Genomic DNA, 26,146 nt, shown 5'->3' with positions numbered 1-26,146 from the left:
ATATTTAAGTTCGATGAAAAACTCACCATAATGCGCATTCACATTTTGAAGAATGAATAAAAAGTTGTTTGAAGGGGAGAATTGGAGGCACCTAGTTCACTTCATAAATTCCCTGTTAGAAGGTGGTTGAGACACTAGGCTTTTAGAGCGAGGCGCCAGTGCGAGTAACCTTTACGTGGGATTCATCAAAGAGATCAAGACTGTGAAGGATGTTATAGAGGTTGCTCTTGTTTAAAGAGCATATATGTGTGTGTTTTCATTTATAACAATCCAAAGGTTAGTGTACTATAGTACTACAAAGAAAAAAGAAAAACAGACGGGATCTGAGAAGGTTAAAGGGATCTGCAATACGCTATTGTTGGGAATTTTTGGGGCCAACAATTTTTCAAGTGAGTGAACTGTGTTGCTTACTTGTGGCTACAGCCTACAACGAAGTTGCTTTCTCAATATATAAATTGGTGATCTAAGCTGTTTAGATTTGCATACACCTCTAGAATCATGTAACTAGCTAGGTGCATATATATGGTGTTTGTATAGTACCTCATATGTACTTGGGCAATGCCTATTTACTTGTATTAATAAATTATTATTTAACTTGTTAATAAAAAAAAAATACACCCTTGGAATAAGAAGCTCAAGCTTTATTATGCTGTCTAAATTTTCCATTTCATTCTTTGAGGTCCAAGTACTGTTTTGATCTATGGAAATTTCAATTCAAATCACTCGAAATGCAATATTGTTAAACCATTTTTCCAAACAAAATTAAGCATGCATCATAAATGGTCCGACATTATAGTTGACGATTATATATAGAAACTAAGAAAAGAGAGAAGATGAAAGAAGTAGAAAGCACTTCTTAACTGCAATGACCAACTATATAATTTCAAGTAGAAAGCACTTTCCTTAGCATCCTATTCACTTAGGGAAAATCAACTACAAAACACAACATCAAACCACTTAACTTCTATCCATAATTAGCAGTAAGCGAAACTTGGAAACTCCTCATTTCAAGCATAACAATTAAAAAAATGAAATTGATTGTTATTTGCATGTGTGTTGTCTAATAAAGGCCATTGAGTTTTCTATATGAAAGATATATGGATGGAAGCGACAATTGGGTTGACTTCAAGCACTTTCAACACAATATCATGTAGTATTGTATTGAATGATTTATGTAGTGTAGTTTCATTTCAAATTTGATAGCAATTTGTCAGTTTATGAAAGTAAACTAGTGCACAAAGTAGGCTAGCTAGTTATAAGGTTGAGCTCGGCTCAGAATCGAAAAAAAAAAATAGCAAGGGCTAAACATCAATCAATGCATCAAGTTCGATTTAAAAGTTCCCAAAATAAAAATAACTTTTACCAAATCTCAACTACATGACATTATGATCAAGAAATTGCAAGAAACTGCTTTCAATGTAGCATGCATTATACACTTTGTTGGTATTAGAAACATTAATAGCATATATACACATAGCCTATCATCATTTTTGTAGGTACATGCATGCTATCTTTTCATTACCCTTAATGAAAAAATGATTTTAGGGTTCAACTCGAATTGGAAATTTTGAAGAATAGCTGAAACTGAATTTTTATTTGAACTTCAATTTGAGTTGTGCACATTATATGTCTCTTACATACCTTGAAGATGTTTGCTCTCTGCATTTTAATTGTTAATCAAGTCAAGCAAAAGCCCCATAACTAAATTGATGGGAACTTGATGTGTAAGAAGAGGCTTATGAAGGTTTATGTTAGTAGGATGGGATGGTTGAGGGGAGGCACTTGTTGAAGGCAAAAGGCCATACGGTCGGATGGTCCTGAAATATGAGCAGTAAACCAAATGTTCATTCAGTTGTAGCCTATGCTGGATTGTGTTTTGTGACTAGTTTTTTTTATAATTTTTTTTTTTTGGGGGGGGGGGGGGGGGAGGGGGGGGGGGGGGGGGGGGGCGATCTAAATGTGTCATGTTGGCCATATCATACATTGCAGTAGTAAGAACTAAAAATTATTATGTAATACCAATATATAATATGTAAGCTAGAGTTTAATTATATTCTTCCATTCCATGCAGCTAGCATGGATAAGTAGTATTTATATATAGTATATATATCCATGATATTATATATATATATATATATATATATATATATATATTAGAATGTAAGTAAGTAGAAAGTGCTTTATTTATCTAAATAATCACACTAAACCCATGTGATTGCATGGGTTTATAATCGAGGCAGACACTACAATTAATTGTGGGTTGTGTTTTGAACATCCTCTCTCTCTCTCTCTCTCTCTCTCACACACACACACACACTATATATATATATAATATAATGGAACTCACCCGTGCATCATAACAAATACCTCCAATATCCCTTCTTAACTAGCACATCAGTAGGCATTGTACAAGTATCAAGTTTTTCCGTTGTTTTTATAATAGAACTGATATGCATTTCATGTGAATATATGTATAAAATACATGTTTCTTGCTCATAGGCCTTGTATTGGAGTGCATGCTAGGGTGGGGCTGGGACCACTGGGTAGGTCTCATATTTGATTTGTAACAACTATACGAATTGAAAATATGATAGTTTGTCTTTTCATGAACACAATATGCTAGCATGAGATAAGTTTGGTGATTGCCAAAATAGAAAAAGGCCTGCTGATGACACTACATTTGGTTTCCATTTTGCAAGAGATGTGAAAAGTCGTAAACTATAGGTGTAGTATTATTTCATTTTGGAATTATTTCATTGGACTCATTAAAGTACATAAATAGTGATGTCCCTTTCCTACATAGGCATTAGCGGGAAAAATGGATGGTTCCTGCCCTTCACATTGTTAACGAATTAGTTCATCTAAACGTACAAATTGCAACTAAATTTGTAAAACAGAACGTCTGATCTACAACTAGGCACTTTGGGAGTTGCCTTTTTAAATCTAAACTCACATTTTCCTATATCCTAATTAAGAGCTTAACATGATCTCATTATAATTGGGTGGTAATATTTCTTGAACAACTTCATAATTTGCATACATTTGGATCAATTTGATAAAAAATCTGATCTAGAGTTTGTCTAGAGATTTCCATTCATATTCTCGTCCAGGGAATTGCTATTATAAGAAGTTTTTTATTTTTTAATAATGAATCTTCTGGTTTTCAGTGAGACTATGCAAGACTTATACACACTAATATAGTTAAGATATATTTAATATTGCTCCTAACTAAAATAACTAGAAATTAACTTTTATGATCTTATAAAAATAGAAAAATATGAAGTTAGTAGTATAATAAATCTGAAACAGTTTTTAAACTAACTCAATTTGTCACTTACATGAGCTAGCCCTACCTGAAGTTGGCCTATTTTTTCCTTTTAGGGGTTTAATATATGAAATTCATTCTGGCATAATATACTTGAGTTGGTTTATCCCTTTTACCAAATTAATATTTGTTCTTATAGTTTGGTACATTTTTCTATAGGATTTTAATTGTGAACTCGAATCTGGACCAATTTTGTCTGTATTGCCTTGCAACCGTTCGATCTTAAGCTTAATCCTAATCTAAATCTATATATAAACACTAAACATTTCAGTATTACACAAAGAAAACCAGGCATTGAGTTCAAAATCGGCACTTAAACCGTAAAATTAGGTAGATTCAGAACATTTTGAAGCAAACAGAGGAACATTTTTTTGATAAGTTACAGAGGAACATGCACATCAGTTTCGCAAGTTAAACAAAAATTATTGAAAAAAAAAACACAAATTTTGCAATGCAATCTACACATGAAGGAGGAAAAACAGATAAATTAGCAACGACAGATACCTGTATGGTGGTTCCCTTCCCTGGAGCAGACGACGATTATATTGGACTGCAGCAAAAGTTCAACTTGGGAAACGAAATGGAGGCACATAACCTATATTGTAAGGGAAGGAAACGTAGGGCTTTGGCTTATTACTAGCTGAAACGAAGGGAACTCGAATTTTCCATTTTACTAGCCGAAAATGGAGAACCAACAACGGAAGGGAGAAGGGTGTGGGAAAATGGGACAGTGAAAACGAGGTTTCGCTGAAGACGGAGGAGGTGTCGCCGTGCGCAAACACTGGGTAGGGTCGCAAAGCAGGTGTAGTCTAGTCGACGGTTCGTCGAAATGCAGAAGGTGGGTGTTGGGGGGAAAATAAAAGTACTCTTTGATAAACAGGAGATCGATTTGGCACCCACACAATGTATTGCGACGTAGTTTAGAGCGTTGCAAAGCTAATTTTTTTACCAGCGACTTTAATCATCCCTAAAGACCATCAAAGCGTTGCAACAACCATGATTAATGGACCCAGTGTATGATTGGTGGTATTTCATTTTAAAACAACCGGCGACTTTTAACTCGCCGCTACAGAATACCTTTCCCAGCAATTTTTATTGCAGCGACTAAAAAATCGCTAGTATAGACCAATTTTCTTGGTGTGTGTGTAGGCCGATCAACTTGGAACGTACATTACATTTGCGTTTGGGTAGTCTAATATTTTTAGATATTTTGTAAATAGTAATAATAAAATATTAAATATTAATAAAAAATATGAATAATAATAATAAAATAATAAATAATAATAAGATATTCTTGGAGTATTTTTAGTACCCAACTAGACCTAAATGTTTAGACGTTTGACTTTCTATTCCTCTTGATATCAAAATTTAATAATCGACATCAACGTAAGTTCTTATTTAGTTTGATTTTCGAGAACAATACCATGAAAAATGCACCTCTTTCCGTTTCTTGACCGGAGGCAGTTCAGATTATTCAGAAGTTCTTTCACTTTTGGTTCTTTTGTCTGGTCAAAGTCAAAACACAAATCCGATATTTTTGCCTTTTTGGTAGAAGAGTGTGGCCCCTCCCTTTTCAGATAATTTCTTTAAAAAGCCACTTTTCAACGTCAGTATTGCCATTGGTATGGGCCTATGGCCGTTTAATTTGGAAACCCGGTCCGAGCCGGCCCAAATAAAAAATAAAATTAAAAATTAATTTTCTTTTTACACATCGTGTCTTGTCAGGTGTCAATTGTGTATCTTATATATTAACTTACAAAAAAAAAAAAAAATCTATATATAATAATAATAATAATATCTGGCCAGTTTTAAAAAGCAATTCATGATTTCATTAGTATAAGGTTGATTTAATTATGGTAGCGATATATAAATATTCTTTAATTAGGTTTATAAGGTAGTTAGTAGTAGTTAAGAAGTCTTAGAATTAAAAAATTTCAAGCCATTGGTTCACACGATATGGTCAATGTGAGATCTCTAGTTTCACTTGAATTTTTAATCCTTATTATTTTGAGGTGTTATTTTGTTATTTTAATGTGTTAATTAAATATGTTATTTGTTTTGGTATTTTATTTTAAATTTAATTTAGAGAATGTTATTTTGATTATTTGTATTGTTTTTATTTTTGGACTTGTGTTTATTTTTTGGGCTTATTATTTGCTTGTTTTATTATTTAGGCTGTGTGTATGTGTTTTTCTCTGTGGGCCGTGGGTGTGTGTGTGTATTTTGGTGACCCGAGATCCAGCCCAGCCCAGCGAGGGCCCAGGCCTTGTGCGGAACACGGCCCAGCCGTGTGGCCCGTGAGAACCCAGTCCCTTCAAAGAGAAATAGCGTCGTTTTGATGGAGCTAGGGCCCCATCTTATTTCTTCTCGCGCCGCACTCTGCTACTTCTCCTTCCCGATTCTTCTTCCTTCTTCTTCTTCCTTCTTCTACCTGCAGCTTACTCTCCACGCAGTTGATGTCGACGCCACTTCGAGACTTCAATCCGCAAGCCAGCCGCGAACCACCACCTCCACCTTGCTCCTTTCACTCCGTGTCTTTCGATAGTGACTCCGAAAACCTTGCTGTCGAGCTGCCGATCCCCACGCCACCACCTCACTCTTTCATAGCATCTCGGTGGCGTTAAGCTTGGACTCCGAATGAGCTGTCGTCACCGCCGCTCCACACGTCCACGCGATTTCATCCCTGTCCCCCACGGCTTGATGCCGATTTCATCTTTCTCTACCCGAGCGACACATAGCTCTTCAACACCGCCATTGCTAGTCTATATTTAGTCCACGGATTCCCTCAGATTATTTTAGAAATACTCATCCTCTTTCAAGCCATTTCACCCCTTTCTAAATTGTGAATTTGATTTGTGAGTTTTGGTTGAACCTGAATGTTGTTGGATTTAATCCGTGAATTTCATATCTGAAATGGTGGGTTTGGGTGATTCGGGTGGTTCATGAATTTGGGTGTTTTAATCCGAGAGCTTTGAATTTCTGTTGTACTTGGTTTTGTTTAATTGAGAGAGAGAATTTATCTGTTGGGTTGTTGTTGCGGTGTAATAAAAACCCAATTTTTGGGCACTGTTCCGTTGAGCCGCCGCCTTGAGCATCGTCTTTGAGTGATCTTTCAGATATACCCTTCATCGTGTGTATGTAATTTTCCATCGAATAATTCAAGTGATTTAAATTGACTTTATAACTGTTGTTCATTGTAAATTATTGAACTGTTGGTTTTGTTGAAAATTGGACCTTGAGCCATTGAAGTGTTGGGTATGTTTAAATTGGAGTTGTTGGATTTGGGCCTTGGGCCGGAGTGATGAACGAGAATACGCGTGTATTTGTAAAACTGTATAATTGTAAATGGATGTTTATTTTTATAAATAAAATATTTAATATTTATTCCAATAAACTGCTGCAATGCATATTTATCGTTTATAATAAATTGTGCTGTGTTGTGATGTCATGTTGTCTGTTGAAATTGAGACTATTGTCATTAATGGCGTGGGTGCGTGTGTATCACGACCCCAAGCCGAGATGGGGCATTATCTCGGTGGAGCTCCTCTGGTCACTCAGGAGCGTAACAGACTGACGTGACGTCCTCTGAGTTGTCGCAGAGCGACAACGGGAACGGACGAGACGGTAACGCTCTCGTACCGATTCCGTGACCTTTGGCTGGCGAGGTTAGAGGATGCTTGGCCATGTACGTGCTGGGCGCGGAACTGAGCATTGCTCGTTACGAAGTCTCATGCACGGACGTTACCCGTGATGTGAAGAAGAGAGCCAGGGTGTGCGGACGGTCCATAGGGGAGACCGTGGTGCATGCGTAAATTCATAATAAATATGATTGGGACAAAAAATGAGATTTTTGGGTGTAAGAATAAAAATGATATTTTTGGGAAAGGAATTTAAGTTGTTATTTTGTCTGCATGGGAACACGTGTTTGTATAAATGTGTTTTAAATCTTTTGGATGTTATTTTGGTTAATTACTTGCTGAGATGTCATAATCTCATAGTGGTGTTTACCCTACGGTTCCGTTTTATGGTGCCGTAGAGTTTGACGCAGAGCCCGAGTATGAACCTGAAGGACCGACTCTGCCAGAAGCTTAAGTCGCTGTTACGTTGTTCAGTGTTTTGGGACTTGTTTCCCTTATGTTATTTGCTTTCTTTAAATTATCTGACTGAAGACTGTAAAATATTTGTAAAGTTATTTTACTGTTTTATGAACAATTCTGGTACTTAATAAAGAAAGACCCTTTTATTTTCACCGCTGCGAAAATTACTGTACATTTTATGTATGTTATACACACTTTGAGTACTGGTCTTTGGGGTGCGTGATCCGTGTGGTCATCATCCCGGTGTCACGAACTCTATAAAAATAACACGTGGGGGTCGAGGGCGCCACAGTCAATTTCAAAGAGTTTTTATTCGTAATTGTTCGGTTTGGATACACAAAATCATTTGATCTAATCTCATTTGATTTTATTTCATTATTACAATTTTTTCAAACTCTCATAAAAATATAATAAACATTCAACTTTTTCAAATTTCAAAATAAAAATTGTATTCTAACAATATTTTATTTAACTTTTAATAAAACATATAATCTTATCTCATCTGAACTGCGTAACCAAACGAGACAAGAATATCAAGACCCATTTAAAACAAACTCATAAATAAATCAAATACAAAAACATAAAAAATACGAAGAATCTTATGGTCAAGTACGAGATTAAAAACAGATCGAATTGACGGAATGGTTAAGAAGTTCCTTCTGCATTGGAGTACAGTGAAAATGTTATAATTTTGTTAAATCACGACATGAAAGCTCCTAATTTGTGCCCAACCAAATCAATTTTAAGTTGACATTATTTCAAAATCCATGTATTAAAAAACTAAACTATATACGTGCATTTGTAAATGTATTTAGAAAATTTCAAAACCAATGATTAAACATAAAATTTAAGTTTATTATTTTGAGATCAGTATTGCTATTTACTGTGTCATATATAAATATGACATAGTTTGATTTTGAAAGATCATAAATTTTAAATATTAAATATTATAAATTAAATTTTACCATTTAAATAATGTGGATGATATGCTTTATATATGATATAATACAACTTTATTTCTATATATAGTTAGAAACAAGAAAAACATAATTTGAAGTGGACTATTATAATAAGAGCGGTGCTACTTCGCAGCCTGAGTAGCACTATTCATTTTGACCGCTAGTTCAAAATATTGTTTTTTATTTTTTTTCAATTTTCTTATTCATAATTTTTTATCATTTTAAAATATTTTTAAAAAATATAAAAAAATATCAATATACTAATAATCACTTCATTAATTATTAAATAAAAAATAAAATAAAATTTAAAAAATGTCAAAATGAGGGAGCAAATGGAGTTGGCAAAATAACATTTTCCTTATTTTAATGACTCGTGGGATGGCCTTTAGAATTCCATTCATGACAATATTATCTTCAAAAAACACTTGAAATTGATAATATTTATTAATACCAATAAAAGTTTTAATCGTTTCATTTATCATCTAATTTTTTATGAAACGAAGAGAATCATTATTCTTTGATAACTATCTTTATTCTAACATTAACCAAGGCTTTGATTAATTGCTAATAAAATTTATCTTAAAAGGAACATACGGAAAATATAGATATATTGAAGACTTATTTCAGTCATTAATACAATGCTTGAGGACGTGGTTAAAACCACCGGTTCGAATAAAACATGCATGCATGTATTTGCATGTATTGAATCACGGCCATAATACGCTATCATTACTCCTTCGCTTTAATCCATGGTTTTCTCGCGTCAATCTCTCTCTCTCTCTCTCTCTCTCTGCATTAGCTAAACAACCTGGACATGGCGTCTTCTCCATTTTCGAATAAAGAAAATTCCGGGGTATCGGATATTTTGGTCAGCGTCTTCTTCTTCTTCAGAACGACTCTGCTCCCCGCTCTCAATCTCAATAGGTCCATCTCCTGTACTTGTTCTCTTTTTCCGCCATTCCATTTCACTCCTTGAACATGTTTTCTTATCCCAAACTCATCTATCTTTGTCGAACTATTCTTTGAATTAATTTATTGCTCTTTTTCTGTCATATCATTTTGTTGTAATTATTTGGACTGATTTATTAGATTTTCCTAGTTTTCGAATTTTGAGATCTAAGACACCTTCCTGACATTTCATTTCGTCATCGAAAGTAATTCTTCTGATCATTGTACAAATTGTAGTAATTTTTTTGAAAATTTCGGTGATCTACGAGTTTGATTCCTATTGAGGATAGCTTAGGGTACGTTGCAATTAGGCATTAGCGTTTCCAAACGTACGTTTTTAGGAACAAAAAAAAGCGTTGTTCGGTAATGGTTTATGAATTTGTTCAAGGTCTCTGATCTGATCACACAGCTGGAGCTTGAATGTCTTTATAGTTTAGGGGATTAAGGAAGATCAATTAGGATGTTGGGGATTCCAGAGAGGGATTTAATAAGGACTTGAGAGGTTGGTATATTTTCATGGGGAACACATGTGTAGGTCCAAATCTTGGTGCTAATGGATTCTTGCAATCTGTGTCGGCTGCGGTCTGGCGAACCCAGCCCCCAGAGGACCGGCTTCCCCCACCGAGCGCTGAAGCCAGCCGCAAAACTCCGGCAAGTCCGGATTCCTCTAGAAGTTCCGAGGCCCTGACAGGTCCAGATACTTCTGCTAAAGGCTCCGATGCTTCAATGCCAGTTCAGAGCACGCCACCTGTGATGGTTAAAATTGCCAACGAGCAAGCTGAAGCAAAAGAACCTGAAAAACCCGTTAAGCAAAACGTACAGGAAAAACCCGTAAAGCCAGAGGCAGCAGAAAAACCCGTTAAGCAAAACGTACAGGAAAAACCCGTTAAGCCAGAGGTAGCAGAAAAACCCGTTAAGCAAAACGTACAGGAAAAACCCGTTAAGCCAGGCGTACAGGAAAACCCCGATAAGCAAGAGGTCAAAGATGAGGGGAATAATGCTGCGGATGCAGGGAAACCAAAGAAACCCAGTCATACGAAGAGGGCGTCGAGTGTGGGACTTCAAATGGAATCCGTGTTGGGGAGGAAAACGGAGAATTTAAAGGAGAAATACACTTTGGGTCGGAAGCTCGGACAAGGGCAGTTTGGGACAACGTTTCTGTGCTTAGAGAAAGGAACAAGTAAAGAGTTTGCCTGCAAGTCTATCGCAAAGAGGAAACTGACGACGGAGGAGGATGTGGAGGATGTTAGAAGGGAGATTCAGATAATGCACCACTTGGCTGGTCACCCCAATGTCATACAAATTGTGGGTGCTTACGAGGATGCTGTGGCTGTCCATGTTGTTATGGAACTTTGTGCAGGTGGGGAGCTTTTTGATAGAATTATACAGAAGGGGCATTATACAGAGAGAAAAGCAGCTGAGCTTGCAAGGATAATAGTTGGTGTTGTGGAAGCGTGCCATTCTTTGGGTGTTATGCATCGGGACTTGAAGCCAGAGAATTTTCTCCTTATCAACCAGGAAGAGGAGTCGCCACTTAAAACAATAGACTTTGGGCTTTCGGTGTTCTTTCGGCCAGGTATATTCATTCTTGATTGGTATAATGCTGTTTATGGTAGTAGTTTATATCATAGAGTTCAGGATTCAGAGCTTTCTACTACTGCCGGTTGTTTGAGCATACATTATCATGCATATAGGCGACAAAGATCTACTCCCTAACATATAATTTTTTTTTATATGAATTTGGATAATTATCCCGTGAATGATAGAAGTCCTCATATTGGTACACAAATATTTGATAACAAAAGTACACACCGCAAACCATCAAAATCTAATTAATGAACGGACCTAGCGAGTAGCGATTCAAATCCTTACACATAAGAAATGCTAAGGTGAAATTGTTTGCTTGATTGGCAGATTAGTGTTTCTATTCCATGCCCATTTAGTTAGCCATTGCATGTCTGTAGACTCTGTATAACTAACAGCTCCGATATTCTATTTTGGAAGCGATATATTCTTGTAGCTAACATACAGTCTCACTATTGGTTGTGCTTAATTCGTACTTGTTGACATATTCATTGCTTTCCTGCTAACTCCTTTAGATAGTCCCCTTCCATGTCTGATCTTGAGAATGTAATTCATCCACTCAGGTGAAACTTTCACTGATGTGGTTGGAAGCCCTTATTATGTGGCCCCGGAAGTGTTGCGGAAGCATTATGGTCAAGAATGTGATGTTTGGAGTGCCGGGGTGATCATTTACATCTTACTAAGTGGTGTCCCCCCATTCTGGGATGGTGAGAATCTCATGGTTCATAGCTTTCCATATTCTATATGCATTTAACCGGCATAGATAAAATATTGCATCTAATCTTCTTGGTATTCCATGCTATGTTAAATACCAGAAACAGAGCAGGGAATTTTTGAGCAAGTCCTGAAAGGGGAACTTGACTTTATGTCAGAACCATGGCCTAGTATATCAGAAAGTGCAAAGGATCTGGTCCGAAGAATGCTTGTAAGAGATCCCAAGAAGCGGCTGACAGCCCATGAAGTTCTTTGTGAGTGTGCATATATCAACAACTTGATCTCTAACATAATGGCAGGACTTTACTGTCGAATTGTGTATCATTTTATTCAAGATGCATAATTGGTAGTTCTTCATATTTAAGAAAATGGTTAGTTATGCTGTATGGTACTATTTTGAATTTGCTATTTGAGTTCTTTGGATGGGTTATATTGTTTTGTTGCAAAGTACAAGCAAACGTGCATCTGTCTTTCAGCAATCATGCTTGATCTTGATGCTTGAGGACAATCTACATCAAACTGGTGGAATGTTTTTTATTATATAACAATACCATGGAGAATCGCAAATATGGGTGGCGGATGGTGATATCTTTGCCTTTGGGGTACAAGTCATAGTCCTTTAGGAGTTGCATAAATTTATAGATGGAAACATGGGAAATGACAAATAGTTCTAATAATTTCCTTGGATTGGTAGACCACTAATGCATCAATACAGAATTGAAACCATGAGAGTGACAAAATGCCTTTTGGTCTAAAGACCGTTGGAAAATCTTTTAAATTAGTGATATTGAAAAGATAAAAACTAGATTTGATTATGCTTACGAACTTCTTTCAATATGATTTTGTAAGACAGCCATAACAGTGGACAGCCCAAACATCAACCATTCCTCTCTTCCAATATCCATATGTCCCCAGTTCCTACCATAATATATTGCAGAAACAAAGACTTGTAATACTTTCAGGGTATCTTTTGAAATTTAAGAGAAGGCATGGTGAAGCAAGTGGTAACTGTCTCACCACATTTCCCTGCGGTTCCTGTCTTTGTGTGACTGAGAGGTAGTGTGACGTGATGATTAAACAAACCATCATCATTTGAGCCATCATCTTTAGTCTTCCTCAGGCATGGTGAAAAAAGTGATAGCGGTCTTGCTACATTCTTCCGTGGTATGTATGTTCGTGTGACTAAGAGGTAGTGTGGCATGATGAATGAAGCCATTGGCATTTGACCCATATCCCTTGACTTTTCCTCCACTTAACTTTTCAATATTTCTTAAGATAAATTTGAAACAATGAACTGTGTTTTTATCCTGTCTGATCAAGCGAGTGCAAGAACTTAGACTAGATAATTGCAGTCCCATATTCTGTAAAGAATCCCTGTTTTCTAAAATCATTTCCTTTCTACTTCGATAGCTGGTGGTAGGAAGGTGGCTCATAACTCTCCTATTTCTAAAATTTAAGGGACAGAGGATAATCAAAAGGGCATTCTAACATATTCTAAATACATTATCAGAAGATTTATGAATATCGTACTTTTCAAGCAGTAAATAATATTTGAAAAGAAAATCTAAGTCAAAAGGCTGTCAATCTCTGCATCAATAATTATTTAAACTATCTCATTCTCTCACTCCAATTTTCTTTCTGTTTCTGTAAACCTAAGGATTTACAGCCCATTAACTTATGCTTTGTTCTTCTTCAGGTCACCCTTGGGTTCGGGTTGATGGTGTTGCTCCGGATAAGCCTCTTGATTCTGCAGTTCTAACTCGCTTGAAGCAATTCTCTGCCATGAACAAGTTAAAGAAAATGGCTATCAGAGTGAGTGCTTTTCATTTTCGACACTAAAGTCCAGGGATAGCACATGTCAGCACACCTTGGTTTTCATTCTGAATATATTTTGCATCACAAACCACAGCACATGATGGTACTCATGATTAAGACATCTTTTGGTTTTCATGAAATTATCCGTTGTGGAAAGTGCAAGAAGATATTTTTGTTGAATATCTAGTAGTTGAGGGGTGACAATTCATGTTTGCGGGTCATGTTCGTGTCGTGTCAGGTCATTGACATTTGACTATATGGGTCAACCCTAACACGACCCATTTAATTAACAAGTTGTGTCGTGTCACCATTTTTGACCCGTTTAATAATTAATTAGAAATGGGTCAACACGCATGACTCATTTTTCAACCCGTTTTATATAAATGGGCTGAAATAACCAGTATTAACCCATTTGATTTGATTAACATAATTTAACATAAAAGTTAAAATCTATATTATCAATAGCCACAATATTTCTAAAAAAAAAAAAAAAGACTACTTGCTAACAATAAATATAAATATTTTTCAAATTTTAATCTATAATAAAACTAATATTACAAACCCGGCAATAACATATATGAACATAGATCAAGCATTACAATTTCAGCCATAAAGATATAAGTATGTTGAGAAATATCAATATCATAATCCAACAATAATATAATTGTAATTTTGAAATAAAATTTAAACAGGTTATTGTATGTTGATTTCGGGTTAAGTAGGTTGAACCGTTATTGACCTATTTATTAATCGTGTTTTACGGGTCAACCTGTTTTGACCTGAACCCATTTATGTCAAATACAAACTTGCTAATTTTGTGTCATGTTGGGTTCACTAGTCATGTCACATATTGTCACCCCTAATATCTACATTTTTCTGGTATCACGAGACATCTTGGTTTTTGTATATAGTTGAGAACTAAAAAGGAAACGATTATGTAAATATTTATGGCTCTTTAAGTATCATTGCATCTGAAGATTGTGCTGGCGGTCTTTCCAATCTCAGGATTGATATCTACTTAAGGTTTGACTTGTGACGTATGCTAATTTTGTAGGTCATTGCCGAAAGCTTGTCTGAAGAGGAGATTGCAGGTCTGAAAGAAATGTTCAAGATGATAGACACAGATAACAGTGGACAAATCACCCTTGAGGAACTGAAAAACAGTTTGGATAGAGTGGGATGCATTCTCAAGGATTCTGAAATTAGTGGATTGATGCAAGCTGTAAGTGCTATTTTAGCATGCACATTGAGAGTTTTACTTGTGCATGTGGCTTTTAGTCCCTAAAAAGAATTTCCTCCTCCTTTTGGTGCCTTATCTCCGGGGTTGGAAAGCATCACAGTACTCTGTTCAAGTTGAGTAGTTCTAGTTGACTTTGACCATGATTAGGGTCTGTTTGAGTGAGTATCTGCAGTAATAAGACCAAAGTGCCTGATTATTCGTACAAAAAGATACATAGAATGCCTCGTGTTTGCCTTGTGTCACTGAAGTTCTCAATGGTTCAAGTATCTTGTGCTCTATTTTGTTTGAACAATCTTTCCTTTTCTTGTAAAATTTCAGGCAGATATTGACAACAGTGGTACCATAGGCTATGGGGAGTTCATAGCAGCAATGCTCCATCTAAATAAGATCCAGAGGGAGGATCATTTGTATGCAGCCTTCTCATACTTCGACAAAGATGGGAGTGGATACATCACTCAAGATGAACTCCAACAAGCCTGTGAACGGTTTGGCTTAGAAGACACTCAGCTAGAAGATATAATTCGTGAAGTTGACCAGGATAACGTAAATGACTTCAACCAAATGCTTGTTCAAATTCTTTTGGGTACAAAGATAGTTCATCATATTTTGGTGAGATGTACTCATTGTATTCTTTACAGGATGGGCGCATTGATTATAACGAGTTTGTGGCAATGATGCAAGGCACTGTCTTGGAAAGAAGGGCTTACAAAATAACATAAGCATCAACCAGCATTAATACCTAATCTTGGAATGATAGAGCTACAACAGAATCGGTAGTCAATATTTGATTCATCATAGGGTAACAGAATTTGAAGTGCATACAGTTGTAAAGATTAGTCAGACAATCAAGTGGGAGAGATCGATTGTCGTCTCTGTCCACTTTTAAGTGTGTTCTTGTCATATATGCATATATATAATTTTAGTCCGTGTCTACTTGTATTTATTTTCACTTTTCTGTTGATAATATCATATATGTTGGAATGGTTGGAAAATATTAATTTTGTTTCATTCAATTAGATGAATGGTCCGCTCGTAACTTTTTTTTATCTTATTTTGTATTGTCAAGAAATTAAATAGTCAAGAAATTCCTCCCATTTTGCGGGTCTCGTGTTTTATTTATAGAAATTTCTATACACTATACTATAATCTCACTTTTGATTTCATTATTTAGGATGTGATATATTTGTTACTATTAGATGATAAAAAATAATTAAATAAAAAATCATTTAATGGTGATGAATGTGTTACATTTTATAAAAAATAATTAAACAAAAGTGTGTTTTGATCTTCCCGAGATTTTTTTTTTTTTTTTTTTTGGTGTGATTTTGTTGCTCTGCTTTCTGTTCCTGTGATCCTAAGCAATGTTCTTTTTTTTTTTTCAGGCATGTAGCTTAATTATAGATAATTTGAATTAAAGAAGAGATTCTCGGCTGCATGGTATGGTGTACGTACTTTTATGCTTTTGATTAATTTTGATGATTGTCGCGTTTAATTGTATCTTTATGTGCTTTGTAATTTGTATGTTCCTTACCTCGAAATCGATTATTAAAGGAAAGAAGGATTGAATTGAAAAGAAATATACTCGAGAAAGTCATCTAATTGTTAAAATACTCACGGCTAATAATATTAAAAATAAAACTTAAGTAGCTGAAGAAATTTTTTTTTTTTTTTCGGTAGTCTTGCATGTCTCGCGTAATTTTGTTAAAAAATGAAAGGCATTATTAAAAAGTTATTTATTTATTTATTTTTTTAAATGTAGGTACTTTCGAGCAGAAACTCTACCTTCACTCATTGAAATTATTTATCAGAGAAGAGGTGCCAAGGCTCGACAATGCAATGGAGGGCAAGCGAAGGATCTAGGGCCGGCTCTTTGATCTCTTCACTACAAGAAAAAAATGACAGATTATTTGCGATAATAATAATTATTTACGTTAAAAATAGACTTATTTTAACCTAAAATAATCATTTTTTATTACATCTATAGTGATTGCATGCGTTTGACTGGAGTTAGATTGGGGATGAGAGTCATTAACCCGAACTTTTTTAAAAGTCGAAGCCCAACTTTGACCAGCCATTTGAATTTTTATGTGATAAGAGTTCTCTCTGCCTTCTTATATTTTATACGTCGTTGTACAGTTTCTTGCTCAAATTTCTTGCTCTTGTTTCGGTGTTTATGCTTTTTAGATGGCTCATCTGTCTTGTATGTTCTGTCCCTCGAAATTGATTGAAAAAAGAAAGGTAGGTTGAAATCTGAATTGCTTAAAAACGAAACCAAAGCAACATGCATTTTAGAAACAATATTCCCATGCAAAATACCCCAAACCCAATGGTCATGATCTTGGCATGAGCACGTGATTTACTTAGAAACAAATTTTTTCTGTGCAGCCATTCCATGCATCACGCCGAGATTCATGGCCAATTATAAGAAGCATTTTGAGAAATCAAACATACCAACAATCCCTGAACTCATGGCCGCCGCTACATTAATCCTGCATTTCATCTCCTTCCTTAGTCTCCATTATCTTGTTGTCACCACATTATTTTTAAGTTTCATTCCAATGCTTATTCATTGTTCAACCCTAGACTCCGACATCGAAGTCCTTCGAATCGTGAAGCACTCCGTTGATTCTAGGTCTATCTCTTCAGGCTCTTTCCTTGATACTTGGGATTTCAGGGTGGATCCCTGTCAAAGTACAGGCCGACACTTCCTCGGAGTCTTATGTAGTTTTCCTCTTGACAATAGTCCCAGCAGGATCATAGCTATTGATCTCGACGATGTTGGATATGATGGGTTTTTGACACCATCGATCGGGAACCTAACCGAGCTCACCACCCTTAATTTGAGCAAGAACAAGTTTCGAAGAACCATACCGGAATCCATCTCCAATCTTACAAAACTCACCAAACTATCTCTCGTCGACAATTGCCTCGCCGGCACCATTCCTACAGAAATCACTTTGCTCAAGAATCTGGAATATCTAGACATGTCGGGAAACACTCTTTCTGGCTCAATTCCAACCAATATTTCTAGACTACGAAATCTGAGCTACTTGCGTATGGCAAGAAACGCACTCACCGGCACAATCCCAGACCTCACCGGATTATGGCAACTAGAAACTCTAGATCTTTCTTTCAATCAGCTTTATGGAAATCTGCCATATTTTCCTCTCAGATTGGCTACTCTGTCTCTGAACGATAATATACTTACAGGCCACATTTCTCCGGTTAATATGCTCAGCAACCTTAGTCGGCTAGATCTAAGCCACAACCTCCTTTCAGGTATTATTGGCAAGGAAATTCTTTCATTTCCTAGGTTGGTTTACCTTAACGTTTCAAACAACCAGTTCAATGCAATAGAGGCGGCCAACTTTTCCATGGAAGAGAGACAACTTCAGTTTCTTGATGCAGAAAATAACAATCTTCATGGTCTTCTGCCTGTCAATTTGACCACGATTCAGAACTTAACCGCGATTAATCTAGCACGTAATGAGTTTGCTGGGCCAATACCAAGAGAATTTGGAAACAAAATAGAGCAATCATGGAGAATCCTGTACTTGGATAACAACTTTCTGTCAGGAGATCTTCCACCAGAGTTCATCACTCACTCAAAAAGGATTACAGGCAGCCTTGCAAATAACTGTCTAAAGTCATGTCCAGTGCACATAAAATTATGCCGTGGAGGGCAAAGGCCTGCTTCAGAATGCGTTAGGTAGAGTAATGCACAGAAGCACATACGGGAGTCGTCAGATCGAAATCGTATGGGAGTATGATCATGAGGGAGAAGCAGGAAAGCTTGTTTCACTTCCAACAATTAAAATGAAATCCTTATGAATGTGGAAACCAAGCAGGAATCTTTTGTACGTTCTTTAATAAATGATTTTTTGGTATGTGGCTGCTTTATTTCCAATGTTTACATCTTACATTCCCTTCAACAGAGCAAGAAAACTTGTCAAATTAACATTGACAAGAACACTAATAAATGATGAGTTTTCTGGGAGCAAAGAACAATCAGGCAATACAAAATCAAGGAAACTACTGCCTAGTACCACTGCTTATTACTAAAATTAAGCAGTACTGCTAATGATCAACAGGGATTATTTCTGTCGACATCATAAAACGAAGCAAATCATATAAGCCAAATCCAATTAAAACTAATGTTGCCAAGCCATACGAAAAATGGGAAGTGAAGTGAGCGTGAGCGACAGATAGTGGTGCTTGCTCGTTGCATAATTCCTTACCTCTGCAAAGAAGAAGATCATACCCGTGCATAATCAGGTCCAGGGCATGCACAGAAAATGTTCAGGGCGAGAAAAGAAAAAGGAGACGGGAAGGAGATGGTCAGAGGGTCGATGTAGCAGGAAAATTAAGTGATTTGAGTTCAGCATTGTAAGTAAAAATGAATTAACTCACATGGATACTCCAAAATGATCATGATCAGGAGTTTCAAGCAGGTATACGGGATGAAGTATTTAGGACTGTTCATTCGGGCTGTATTTTAAACCAAGAATCCGGATTTACAATCCGAAACTTTGAGTAATTCTACATACAATCGTAAAGTACGTAAATGCCGTATAATCGTTTTGAAAAATAATAAGGTTTACTATTAAAAAATTAATTTTTTTTATGTAGATCTTATATCTATTCATTTTTTTTAAAATAATTACGCGACGGTTGTACGTAGCTTTTCAATTTGCAAACTGATCATAGACAGGCCAGGTAGTAAGCCGATGACATTAGTAAACATCAACCTTTGATTTTTTTTTTTTAAAGAAAATTGATAAAAAAAAAGAACTGTATCAAGTTTAATTGGAGGGACAGATCCCCTAATTATATGCAGTAAAATGTACTCTCGTGCCTTTTCCTCATCATAAAATATTTATTTAATCTTGAAAAACCATTAATTGTCTCAAAATTTTAAATTTATGAGAAGAGATAAATTTAATTATTTGTATTATGTTTTTTATACTCATTTTCTTGTGCCTTTTCCTCAACGAATGATTTAACACATAAAATATTTAATTAAACAGGTAAAATGTAGAATTAGATTCGAATTCAAGATCACTTTTGCTCTAATATCATGTGAATTAATCACCACTTATTTTAAAAACTTAAATTTTAGAAGAAGCGGTATTTCACAAACTCAAAAGATACAAGGAGAAGACTTCGATGATGACAATTAAGTGATAAACGTCGATGGTCGACAAATAAAGCCAGAAACGGTAGCAAAGAACGTCGATGGTCGACAAATAAAGCCATAAACGATAACAAGATGTGATGAGAATCTAAAGACTTTTCAAATTTGAGTCACTGTTATAGAAGTAGAAGTATAGAACGGGCACATAGGCTGGCAGAGTGAGTAATATATACGCTAACAAAGACCATTGCTTAATTATAACGAATAACGAGTGAGATTTAAAATACTTTAATTTCAAGCTTGACTCTGTTGCATAAAATCCTATAAAAAATAGAACAAGGGAAAGAGATTTGTTGGGGGCTAGTTTTTGGACAGAGAAGACCTTTTCTATGTGTCCAGCTGTAACCTTTGGATTTACGTTTCAAAACATTGATTATTAGTTTCACAAGTCATATAATATATTTTAGTTTTTGACGTTGATGACTTGATTCATCGAACGCCTTCGATCGTTACCTCTTTGACAGTCCAACGGTGAAACTAAGGTCTCCCCTTAATTACTAATTTAGAGAAAAAGAAATAATATATGAATTTCATATAACTTAATTTTATCCATAAGCTGTATTAACCTTATTATGTATCCCTCATTCCTTTTCACTAAACATAGAATAATTAATCCTTCCTGTTAGTTGACATATGTCTGCACGCTATGGAGCATCAATATTTATTATAATGAGGCCTGCAATGCAGAACTGTAAGCTTGACTCGGTTGCATAAACTCCGACGAAAATTAAAAATAGAACAACGGAAAGCGATTGACAGGCTGCAGGTGGTTGTTATAAATAACGTCATCAACTAATAGACGCTTATACGTACACACAAGATGAAAAGAATGGCAGCATCAACCTTCAAGAAAGTATGCACCCTACTCTCTTTTTTCTTGTTCGTTCATCATGTGGTTTTATTATCAACTGTTGCATCTGTTGCAGAAGCTACTGCTCTTCTCAAATGGAAAAATACTCTTTCAAACGAAACCCAATCTCGCCTTCATTCATGGACTTCTCTTCCCAATGCTTCTGCAAATTTAAACCACAGTACAGATCCCTGCACTTGGTTTGGTATTTCTTGCAACCCTGCTGGAAGTGTTGTCAGAATGAACCTTACTAGGTCTGGCTTACAAGGTACACTTCATGGATTTTCTTTTTTGTCTTTTCCAAATCTTGCATATCTTGATCTCTCTGGGAATGCTTTATTTCGGGACATTCCGCATCAAAGTAGCTACCTGTCTAAACTCATCTATCTTGATTTGTACTTTAACCAATTCTCAGGAAAAATCCCACCGGAAATAAGTTGCCTAAATTCTCTAACCATACTTTCTCTTTCCAAAAACCGTTTAGAAGGTCCCATTCCTACTTCTTTTGGAAATTTGAGAAATCTAACATATCTATATCTTTGGGGAAATAAACTTTCTAACTCCATTCCTGAAGAAATAAGTCACCTAAATTCTCTAGCCTTTCTTGATCTTTCCGAAAACCATTTAGAAGGTCCCATCCCTACTTCTCTAGAAAATTTGAGAAATCTTGCTTCTCTTAATCTCTTTCAAAATCAACTTTCTGGCTCCATTCATGAAGAACTAGGTCACCTAAACTCTCTAACCTTGCTTGATCTTTCTCAAAACCATTTAGAAGGTCCGATCCCTACTTCTTTAGGAAATTTGAGAAATCTTACCCTTCTGTATCTCTGGAAAAATAAACTTTCTGGCTCCATTCCTGAAGAACTAGGTCACCTAAATTCTCTAGTCTTGCTTGATCTTTCCGACAACCTTTTAGAAGGTCCCATCCCTACTTCTTTAGGAAATTTGAGAAATGTTACTGTTCTCAACCTCTTTCAAAATCAATTTTCTGGCTCCATTCCTGAAGAAATATGCCGCCTAAATTCTCTAACCACTCTTGGGCTTGCCGAAAACCAACTCCAAGGTCCAATTCCCCGTTCGTTTGCTAATTTGAGCAATTTACAAAATTTGTATCTTCGTAAAAACCGACTTTCTGGTCCCATCCCACAAGGAATCGGGGGTTCCATAAACATGGTAAGTTTGCAACTTAGTGAAAACCAATTTACCGGCTCCTTGCCCGAAAGTATTTGTCATGGTGGTTCACTTCAGCATTTTTCAATAATCAACAATGGTTTCAGAGGTCGAGTTCCGCAAAGCCTAAAAAATTGCACGAGCTTAGTGAGAGTCTTCTTGAATGGAAACAAACTCACTGGAGATATATCTCAAGTCTTTGGTGCCTATCCAAACTTGTTCATCATAGATCTAAGCCACAATCACTTTTATGGCACGATCTCAAGTAATTGGGGGCGAAGTCTAAAATTAGGGACTCTAAAAATGAGTGGGAACAACATCAGTGGCAGAATACCACCGGAGATTGGAAACAACATTCAACTACATGTGCTTGATTTTTCTTTAAATCATATAGTCGGGGCAATTCCGAAGGAAATCGGAAAGTTGACTTCTCTAACGAAGTTGTGGTTGAATGGAAATCATCTCTCTGGTGTTATACCTATAGAATTCGAGTCATTGACCAATCTCGAATTTCTAGATATATCCTCGAACAAATTGTTCAAGTCACTTCCACGTAATCTTGGGAACGGCTTCTCAAAATTGAACTACTTGAATTTAAGCCATAACAATTTTAGTGAAGAACTTCCCATCTTGCTTATGAGCTTATTTCATCTCTCCAAACTAGATTTAAGCTATAACTCTTTCACTGGAGAGATACCGTCAGAAATCAGCAAAATGCAAAGCTTGGAGAAGCTCAATCTCTCTCACAATCATCTTTCTGGCATTATTCCGACTACCTATGAAGAAATGCGTGGCTTGTTGCATGTTGACGTATCCTACAATGAGTTACACGGCCTCATTCCCAACAACAAAGCATTTTTAGATGCTCCATTGGAAGCCTTGCAAGATAACAAGGGATTGTGCGGTAACGTTAAAGGGCTGCCCCCATGCAAATATTTATCAAAAAAGGGCCACATGAAAGCCGTGTTCGTAATCATTTTCCCTGTTTTGGGATCACTTTTGGTTTTGTTTGTTTTCTTCCTAGTTCTTCTAATTTTGCAAAGAAGAAAGAAAGATCGAGATCCCCAATTAGAACACAACGACAAGCATGAAGGAGGATCTTTTTTTGTGTCAAGCACTTTCGATGGAAGAAAAATGTATGAAGAGATCATAAGAGCAACCAAAACGTTCAATGACATATATTGCATTGGGAAGGGAGGATATGGAACAACATATCAAGCAAAATTGTCATCTGGTGAAATGGTAGCTGTGAAGAAACTCCACCAACTACTTGACGATGAGAAAAGATCTCGAAAGGCATTCTTAAATGAGATAAAGGCATTAACAAAAGTACGACATCGAAATATCATCAAACTTCATGGCTTCTGTTCGCATGCTCGACATTCGTTTTTGGTTTACGAATATCTAGAAATTGGTAGTTTGGCAAGAATGTTGGAGATTGAAGAATATGCTAAAGACTTTGATTGGAGTAAGCGATTGAATATTGTCAAAGGTGTGGCTTATGCCTTGTCTTACATGCACCATGATTGCTCACCACCAATAATTCATCGGGATATCAAAAGTAACAACATCTTGTTGGATTCTCAATACGAGGCCCATGTTTCAGATTTTGGTACTGCTAAGATTTTGGAGCTAGATTCATCCAATTGGACTTCCCTTGCAGGCACATACGGATATATAGCACCAGGTAATATATTTCATTGTCATTTTGTTCTGAGATAACATTAAAGGCATGCGTAAGTGTTGAATTTTATTCTTTTTTTATTGGTAGAACTTGCTTATACAATGAAGATAACCGAGAAATGTGATGTATATAGCTTTGGTGTGTTGTCATTAGAAGTGATAATGGGAAAGTATCCGGGTGATTTCATCTTCTCACTTAAGTCATCTCCATCAGTTGAGATGGGCATTCAACTGAAAGATGTGTTGGACCAACGCCTTCAATTTCCAACATCCCAAGTTGAGGCCGAGCTCATTAGGGTTGCAGGGATTGCTACTAAATGCTTAAATGACCTTCCAGAATCCAGGCCGACTATGCACATGATTTCTAAAGTATTAGCAATGGCCAAGCCCCAAGCTGCAATCTCCAGCTAGAGCCATCTTTTGAATGAAGTTGCACCAAAAAGGTCATGTTCAAGAAGACTTTCTTTTCTGGTTCAATATTTTGTGTGCTGGTTCAATAAGCTAGTAATTATGTTTTGTGTGCTGGTTCAATATTTTCTTTTTTCCTAGCAAGCATCTTTTAGAGTGTCGTTTTTCCTACCAAGAAATGTAATTTCAATCGATTTTAATATCTCAGCCCAACTTTTGGAGTGTTGTTTTTAAGTGAAATGTTGTGTACTCAAGTGTTCCATTGAAAAAAAAAAAAAAAAAGGGAAGAAATTCGCCCAACAGCTTGTGCTTGCTGCCAAAGCCAAAATGGCGACGTTTTTGGACAGAGAAGACTTTTTCTTTATGACAGGCTTTAACTTTGTAACCGAATTCAAATAAGGATACTCGAGCTTCAAAGTGAGAGCTCAAACAAGTCAAGTTGAGCTTATACAAACTTTATTCACAAACCTAAATTGAGTCGAGACGAGCTTATATGAGTTTTGCTCGTTTAATATTTGAATTTCAAGTCAATAATAGTGTTTGCGAACATCGCATTTATTAAATGAACTGAATCCAAGCCGAGTATATACCAATCGAGTTCGAATCGTTCACGAGTTGCTCTGTTAATTTGCAGCCTTAGATCACAATGCTTGTGTTGTTCCCTTAAAAAAACATGGGCATTCTCAGATGGCAGAGACCTAATTTTTTCTATTTTTTTTAATGCAAAATCATGAATTCTAAAATAAAAATATAAGGATACTTAAAATGATACCTTTACTCATCCAGCTCCCACAGCACGACACCTAACCTACCACACCCCATATTTTTCATACATCTATTACCTTCTTTTTAAACTTTTCGAAAACCCCACTTCACACACAACTTTTGCATTCATCCCTCATTTTCAATCCCTTTCAAACGAATAATTCTATGGGCAATTGGGGTGCGTCCCCGCCACGGCTAATGTGGCATGCGGCCATGTCATTTGTCTTATTCTAAAAAAAAAAAAAAAGCAGGAACCGAAATGAAAATCTCAGCCCCCTTCGTCTTAGAGTTTTTTTCTCCCTCTCGAGCTTCGTCTTCGAGTTGACCCAGGCAACCCCCATCCCCACGAACACACAAGCCATTGTCTTCCCTCCGCCCCGTTGTGTTCTCCCAAGCGAAACCCCCATCCCATCGTCTTCCTCTTGTCCCCATCAAGACCCCCATCCTGGTGTTTTCGTCTTCTCCCCATGAAAACCCCCAAGCGTCATCGTCTTTGTCTTCTTCACTAAGGTCACCGCCCGAAGTCCCTTCATCTTCTCCACAGTCAGCCACGAACCCACGAAGCCCCTTCGCCTTCTCCTCAAGCCGACAAACATCCATAGCAGTATTGGTTCCAGCCCACGAAGTCCCTTCATCTTCTCCACAGTCAGCCTCCATCTTTTCCATGAACCCACGACCACCCATGAACGCACAAAGCCCCTTCGCCTTCTCCATGAAATCCCCTCCAGATTCTCCACCCATATCTGAAATCCTCCTTCGTCTTCGTATTCTGTTGGTGCAATGTAACCTAACTATTTCAGGCTGTTTCAATTGCTTTATTACTTGTGCTAACTTTGCATGTGACCTGCAATGCTCGTATATGTATGGTTTTGATCTTGATTCTGGTATGTGTTTTGCAGAATTTGGGTAATTTGGATTAGGAGCTGTCATATGTTTCAATAATAGTGTTTGCAAACATCTCATTTATTAAATGAATCGAATTCAAACCGAGTATATACCAATCGAGTTCTAACTGTTCACGAGTTGCTCTGTTAATTTGCATCCCTAGATCACGGTGTTCGTGTTGATCCCTTAAAAAATATGGACATTCTCAGATGGCAGATAGCTAGATGTTTTTGTTAGGAAATATTCTGAAATGCTTTGCAAACTAGAGAATATGTAAGATAACAAGAACAAATTAGAAAGAGAGAACTCGATGTTGAGGCACGTTGTGATGGATGCTTTACTTAGAGTAGATTTAGCCGTCTCAAATTTTAAATATGCACTAGACTTCTTGATAGTCTACTCCCAAGATACAATAACGTCAGTTTCCGTTAATCTCATCGTCGGTGCACACAAAAGGAGATTCTCGAACCTGATAAAAAATAGTCAAAACCCAAAGAAAGAAAGATAAA

The 26,146-nt window shown here is 36.5% G+C and overlaps 4 protein-coding genes across 4 annotated transcripts; all 4 read left to right on the top strand.

The window, feature by feature from the left end:
- Window positions 1-9,084: 9,084 nt before the first annotated feature.
- LOC121268538 (calcium-dependent protein kinase 20-like) lies at window positions 9,085-15,774 on the top strand. Its single transcript, XM_041172852.1, is given in 8 exon segments — window positions 9,085-10,905; window positions 11,477-11,620; window positions 11,729-11,881; window positions 13,324-13,439; window positions 14,497-14,664; window positions 15,001-15,225; window positions 15,321-15,369; window positions 15,372-15,774. Coding segments are annotated over 8 exon segments (1,962 nt in total). The 5' UTR covers window positions 9,085-9,845; the 3' UTR covers window positions 15,419-15,774.
- Window positions 15,775-17,093: 1,319 nt separating this feature from the next.
- Window positions 17,094-18,395, top strand: LOC121267928 (leucine-rich repeat receptor-like protein kinase PEPR2). Its single transcript, XM_041172028.1, has one exon. The coding sequence runs from the start codon at window positions 17,094-17,096 to the stop codon at window positions 18,393-18,395; it is 1,302 nt and encodes a 433-aa protein (XP_041027962.1).
- A 2,310-nt stretch (window positions 18,396-20,705) lies between these two features.
- On the top strand, window positions 20,706-22,968 carry LOC121267927 (MDIS1-interacting receptor like kinase 2-like). Its single transcript, XM_041172026.1, has 2 exons — window positions 20,706-22,800; window positions 22,940-22,968. The coding sequence occupies exons 1-2, from the start codon at window positions 20,706-20,708 to the stop codon at window positions 22,966-22,968; spliced, it is 2,124 nt and encodes a 707-aa protein (XP_041027960.1).
- On the top strand, window positions 22,878-24,187 carry LOC121268034 (MDIS1-interacting receptor like kinase 2-like). The gene is made up of 2 exons (XM_041172136.1): window positions 22,878-23,583; window positions 23,668-24,187. The coding sequence occupies exons 1-2, from the start codon at window positions 23,031-23,033 to the stop codon at window positions 23,988-23,990; spliced, it is 876 nt and encodes a 291-aa protein (XP_041028070.1). The 5' UTR covers window positions 22,878-23,030; the 3' UTR covers window positions 23,991-24,187.
- Window positions 24,188-26,146: the final 1,959 nt, after the last annotated feature.

The sequence above is a fragment of the Juglans microcarpa x Juglans regia genome, chromosome 5S, assembly GCF_004785595.1.
Source record: "Juglans microcarpa x Juglans regia isolate MS1-56 chromosome 5S, Jm3101_v1.0, whole genome shotgun sequence".
In the NCBI taxonomy this organism is placed as follows: Eukaryota; Viridiplantae; Streptophyta; class Magnoliopsida; order Fagales; family Juglandaceae; genus Juglans; species Juglans microcarpa x Juglans regia.
Note: the sequence above shows the minus strand (reverse complement) of the source record. Positions and strands in the feature narration are given on the sequence as shown.